General features: G+C 35.3%; 1 protein-coding gene across 1 annotated transcript; it reads right to left on the bottom strand.

The window, feature by feature from the left end:
* Positions 1-759: 759 nt before the first annotated feature.
* LOC107765352 (receptor-like protein kinase 7) lies at positions 760-4352 on the bottom strand. Its single transcript, XM_016583991.2, has 2 exons — positions 1681-4352; positions 760-1433 (listed from the first exon to the last, which is right to left on the bottom strand). The coding sequence occupies exons 1-2, from the start codon at positions 4235-4237 to the stop codon at positions 1042-1044; spliced, it is 2949 nt and encodes a 982-aa protein (XP_016439477.1). The 5' UTR covers positions 4238-4352; the 3' UTR covers positions 760-1041.
* Between the last annotated feature and the right edge of the window lie 954 nt (positions 4353-5306).

The following is a 5306-nucleotide window of genomic DNA, read 5'->3' on the forward strand; positions in this document are numbered from 1 at the left end:
GAATAGTGAGATAGAGAAGGGAGATGAGAATGGAGAAATATGAGATGGACAAGGAAGAAGAAATCTGTGAATTTGAGGGAAGAGAGATGAGATGGAGGCATTGATTTTCTTTTTCTTTTTCTTTAAGAAAATAGTATATAATAAGTATTTTTAGTAGATAAAATATAAAAAATGACGTGGAATATAATGTGTCATCCACGTCAAGCAAGTAAGATACACACACGGTCAGAGGGGTTTAAAATATAAATTTTGAACAAGTTAAAGTGTCTGGATGAAAAAAAGTGAAGTAGGAGAACCGGCATGACAAAGTGGCACAAGTATATGTGTCATTTAGGCCATTCTGTCTTTTTATTTTATTAGGGACTTTTAGTTTCCAAATCCAGCTAAAAGAATCATCCTGGGCCTTGAGTTAGTGGGCCTTTCTTATAGAGACATGACAAGAAGGTTGTGATGTGGGTACTACTATTTTTGTCTTGCTCATTGTCCTTTAGCCAAACCAAAGAAAAGTTTTCACTTTCCCTCGGTTGTTTATCCTTCCTAGTTTCAAACAGTGCTAATAATCATGAGTCGGAGGTGATCAAGCTCTTCTATGAATCTGAATCAGAACCGTAAAGAAAATACCTTTTTATTTTAATAAAATTATCTTTATGTTGCAAATTATACAGTAATTATTGAACACATGATTTAGATAAGTGGTAGACATTTTACTCTTGGTTCTTCAAGTTTGAAAAACACAGCAAACATTGCAAAGTTGAGAACTGATTTGAATTACTGAAGCATTTTTATTGAGCACATACAAGTAGTACATCTTATGGCACTTATGCCATGCATCTCTAAATTCACTACTAAATACACTAATATGATTCTAGCTTCTACTATATGTTACAATGCCAGGAGGCCATCTTCAAAACTATACATACTGCTATAAGATACAACGTTCCATGAAATATTAGTATCAAAACATAGAGATCGGGTTGGAGAGTGAACAGGACGACATGGTATGAAATTATCCGGCTAAAACTCTTCGAAGGTGGGATTCAATTATATCTTAGTGTGATCCTTGAATTGCTCAGCCTTATTACTACCATCATCTTTGCTTACAATTATCCCAACCAATTTGAAGGGTTCTGCATCTTCCAGCATTTTGACTACATTTCTCATTGTTGGCCTTAAAGATGGAAGCTTATCTGTGCAGACAATGGCAATTCTTAAGACTTTGATTGCATCTTCCTTAAAAGATTCTGGGATGCTTGAATCCACTATGCTTAACACACTCTCCTTGCTCTTCAATTTGCTGCTCACCCATGTTACTATGTTCCTGTTCTCTCCATATTCTGGTTCTATTGGCCTTTTCCCAGATATTAGCTCCATCAACACTACCCCGAAACTATATACATCACTTTTCTCGTTCACTTTGTGCGTGTATCCATATTCTGCAACCCCAAAAATTCAAATAAGTCAAAAATGATACAAGAATTGGGAACTCCTACGACCAAAATGAACAGATAATCTACATAGGATTTAACTTATATGCACTAAAATGACGAATCATGCTTATATGAAGAGTTAGCTATTGTTGTATGTCGATTTTACCTGATTGTGTTAAAGACTATATAGTGTACATGTATAGAACTTACACTCAATCTATATACACAAATCAACTAAAATGAATTCTCTTACCAGGAGCAATATATCCATGTGTTCCTGCAATGACATGAGTTGAATCTTTGGTTGAATCAGCTTGTGCAATCTTAGCAAGACCAAAGTCAGCAATTCTTGGCTTCAAAAGCTCGTCCAACAAGATGTTACTAGACTTAACATCCCTATGAATCACTGGCTTATCACAACCATGATGCAAATACTCCAATCCTTTAGCTGCACCAAGAGCAATCTCGTACCTCGTCTCCCAATCAAGTGACATCTTCTTGCAAGTGTGCAATCGATCCCACAAGCTCCCATTTGGCATATACTCATACACCAACAAGCTCGAGTCCTCACTCGTTATACTACAATACAATTTCACCACATTCACATGTCGAATTGAGCTCAGTGTTTGAACCTCAGCCTCAAATCCTTTCGACTTCATCCCACGTTTTCCCAACATTGGTGATGTTGTTCCCGGCATTTTTCCTCCCCCTGAATCAGAGGTCCAAATATGTTTTACCGCAAAATCTGTGCCATCTGCAAGCTGCACTCTGTATACACTCCCAGAACCACCTTTTCCAATCAAATTATCATGTTTAATTCCATCAAGAATCTCATCCTCTGCGAAAGTCAATATATGGAATGACTTTGTATTCCAAGAATGTTCCTTCAAAGACCTCTCATGTACTTTCTCATTCTTCTTCTTCAAGTACATGAAACCCGCAAGTGAAAGGAGCACAACAATCACAGCCACGAACAAACAAAGCAAAAGGGTGTGCAATTCTCTAGGCTTTCCAGATTCACCAAAACATCGACGAAAATTCTTGATGTTTTGGCTACAAAGACCATTATTTCCAGAAAAGCTACCCTTATAAGCATCAATTGATAGAGAATCCGGTATTGGTCCAGTCAACTGATTGTCGGAAAAATCAAGAAGATTTAACTTCAGATGTGATAGACTCGTCGGAATCTGCCCCGTAAGCTGATTTTCCGACAAGTTTAATGAAGTTAAAGTCGGTAATGATCCGAGGGTAACTGGAATTGAACCACTAAGCGAATTATGAGCCATGTTAATCTCACTTAATGAAACACAAGAGCCTAAAGAATCTGGTATTGAACCAGTAAACTTGTTCTTCTGTAAATAAAGATTACCAAGTTTCTTTAGCTCACCAATTGTCCCCGGAATTTCCCCTGAAAACTGATTGTTACTACAATCAATTCTTACCAAAGAAGTAGCCTTTGAAATTTCCAAAGGCAACTTACCAGAAAGTTTATTATTGGCAACATAAACTTCACCTAAAGATTTTGCATTTCCAATATCAGAAGTAATAGCACCTTCAAAATTATTCATTGCAACATCAATGATTTGGAGTTTTGGCAGCCCCCAAATTCCAGCTGGAATTACACCAGATAGCGAATTCTTGCTCACTCGAAACCGCTCCAATGTTGTACAATTTGCATAACTTTCTGGAATTTCACCTGTGAAATTGTTTCTAAGTATCAATAATCCTCTCATTGTCCCCTGCTTACACATATCCGGTGGAATTGGACCAGTGAAATTATTCTCCGATATATCAATGAAATCGAAATTAGCCCAAGAACCCAACTTCTGTGGAAGTTGACCTGTTAACTTGTTAGTATACAAAGACACGTTTACCAGTTTTTTGAACTCTCCCAATTCCACTGGTACTTCCCCTGAAAATTCATTCTGCAATAACTGCAGACTTACCAAATTATTTAGCTCTCGAATTTCTGACAAATCACCGTACAGGTAATTAGTAGAAGCATCAAAATATTCGAGACTTGTTAAATTCCCGAATCCAACTGGCAACTTTCCTGTTAACTCGTTTTCATATAACTCAAGCTGCCATAATTTCGTTAGCTTTGTAATTCCAGAAGGAATTTCACCAGTAAGATGATTCATTGACAGCTCTAAATTAATCAACTCCGTTAGATTTCCAATTCCTTCTGGAATTTCCCCTTCAAGCCCACAATTCGACAAGTACAACAAGTTCAATTGATCAAGTTTCACAATCACCTCAGGAAACGGCGTTCGATCAAATGAATTATCACCAAGGCTGAGTACAATCAATTTACTCATATTGGCAACAGAATTCCACGGAAATTTTCCTGAAAACCCACTGTTATTTGCGTAAAAATGGGTTAATTTACTAAGTGAAGATATATCAGGAAAAGACCCTGTGAAATCATTATTCCCAACGTCCAAGTAATTCAAGCTAACACAATTGTTCAAGTCGTTAGTTACACGTCCAGAGAGTGAGTTGAAACCCAGAGAGAGTTTTTCCAATGAGTTAAGAGAACAAATTTTATCAAAAGGGACGAAACCAGATAGGCTTTGACTTGACAGTTCGAGTTCTTTGACTGAGCCATCGGAATTGCATTTAATGCCAGTGAAGTTACAAAGAGGAGTATTGGGTTCCCAGTTTTTGAATACATTGGTTTTGGTAGTGGGGTTTATTAAAGAGGATTTAATGGATAAAAGTGTTTGAAGCTCGTTGGAAAAAGCAACGGAGAAGATGGAGAATATAGAGAGGAAGATAAGTTCCGGCCAGCAATTTAACAGCGCCGCCATGTTTGACAGAGGAGTTGACGGAGGAGAAGTTTTGTTTCTGGCTGAAGAAAAACGTGTGAGAGACGACGACTATGGAGAGCGCCAGCTTTTAACGAATTATAGGCGTTCACATTATATATCTTACTGTTTATATTTGTTTATGTATTTATATTATTACTGTTTCTCCACTTGTAAGAAAATGATTTTGTTATGTCAGAAAATAAAGTAAAGGATTTTTGTTTCATAAAATCCGAAGCTTATCAAGCCAAAAGTAATTTTTTTTCTTCTAAAAAGTAATTTTTTTTTCTCAATTTTAAGTGTTTGGCCAAGTTATTTTTGAAAAAAAAGTGTTTTTCACTAGAAACAGAATCAGAAAAAAATAGCTTCTCCCCAGAAGCAGAAGTAATTTTGACTTTTTTTCCTACCAAAAACACCATTTGCAAAATATTATATATACCAAAATAACCTTACTAATATTATATATACCAAAATACCCTTACTTAGTTTAAACTATTAAGTAATATAAAATGACTTTTGGGATAAAAAACTTAATTATTATCTTTAAATAATAAAAATTTATAATTATTTATCTACTTATATAATATTAACTATTAAGAAAATCTCTTCATGTCCTTATTTGTAATTTGACACATAAAAGAACTTTTTGAAAAATTTGGCCAAACACAAATTATTATTCAAAAATACTTTTCAAATTGATTAACTGTCACGACCCAAACTGATGGGCCGTGACGAGTGCCCGAGTTCTACCTATCGAACACCCCTAAGCATTCGTCTAAGATATAAATATGAAATAAGTGTAGGTCATGCATAACGTCTGGAAATAAACTACTAATTCATATGAATAACATACGTGGAAAAAAATACCCAAAAGACATATACATATATATATATATATATATATATATATATATATATATATATATATATATATATATATATATATATATATATATATATATATATATATGGAATACGGTAGGGCGAGCCGACAAGGCCACATACTATCTAACTATACATGACTGTCTACAGACCTCTATTAGAGTGTACAACTGTATAAAGGACGGGACTG

This window comes from Nicotiana tabacum, chromosome 12, assembly GCF_000715075.1.
Source record: "Nicotiana tabacum cultivar K326 chromosome 12, ASM71507v2, whole genome shotgun sequence".
Lineage (NCBI taxonomy): Eukaryota > Viridiplantae > Streptophyta > Magnoliopsida > Solanales > Solanaceae > Nicotiana > Nicotiana tabacum.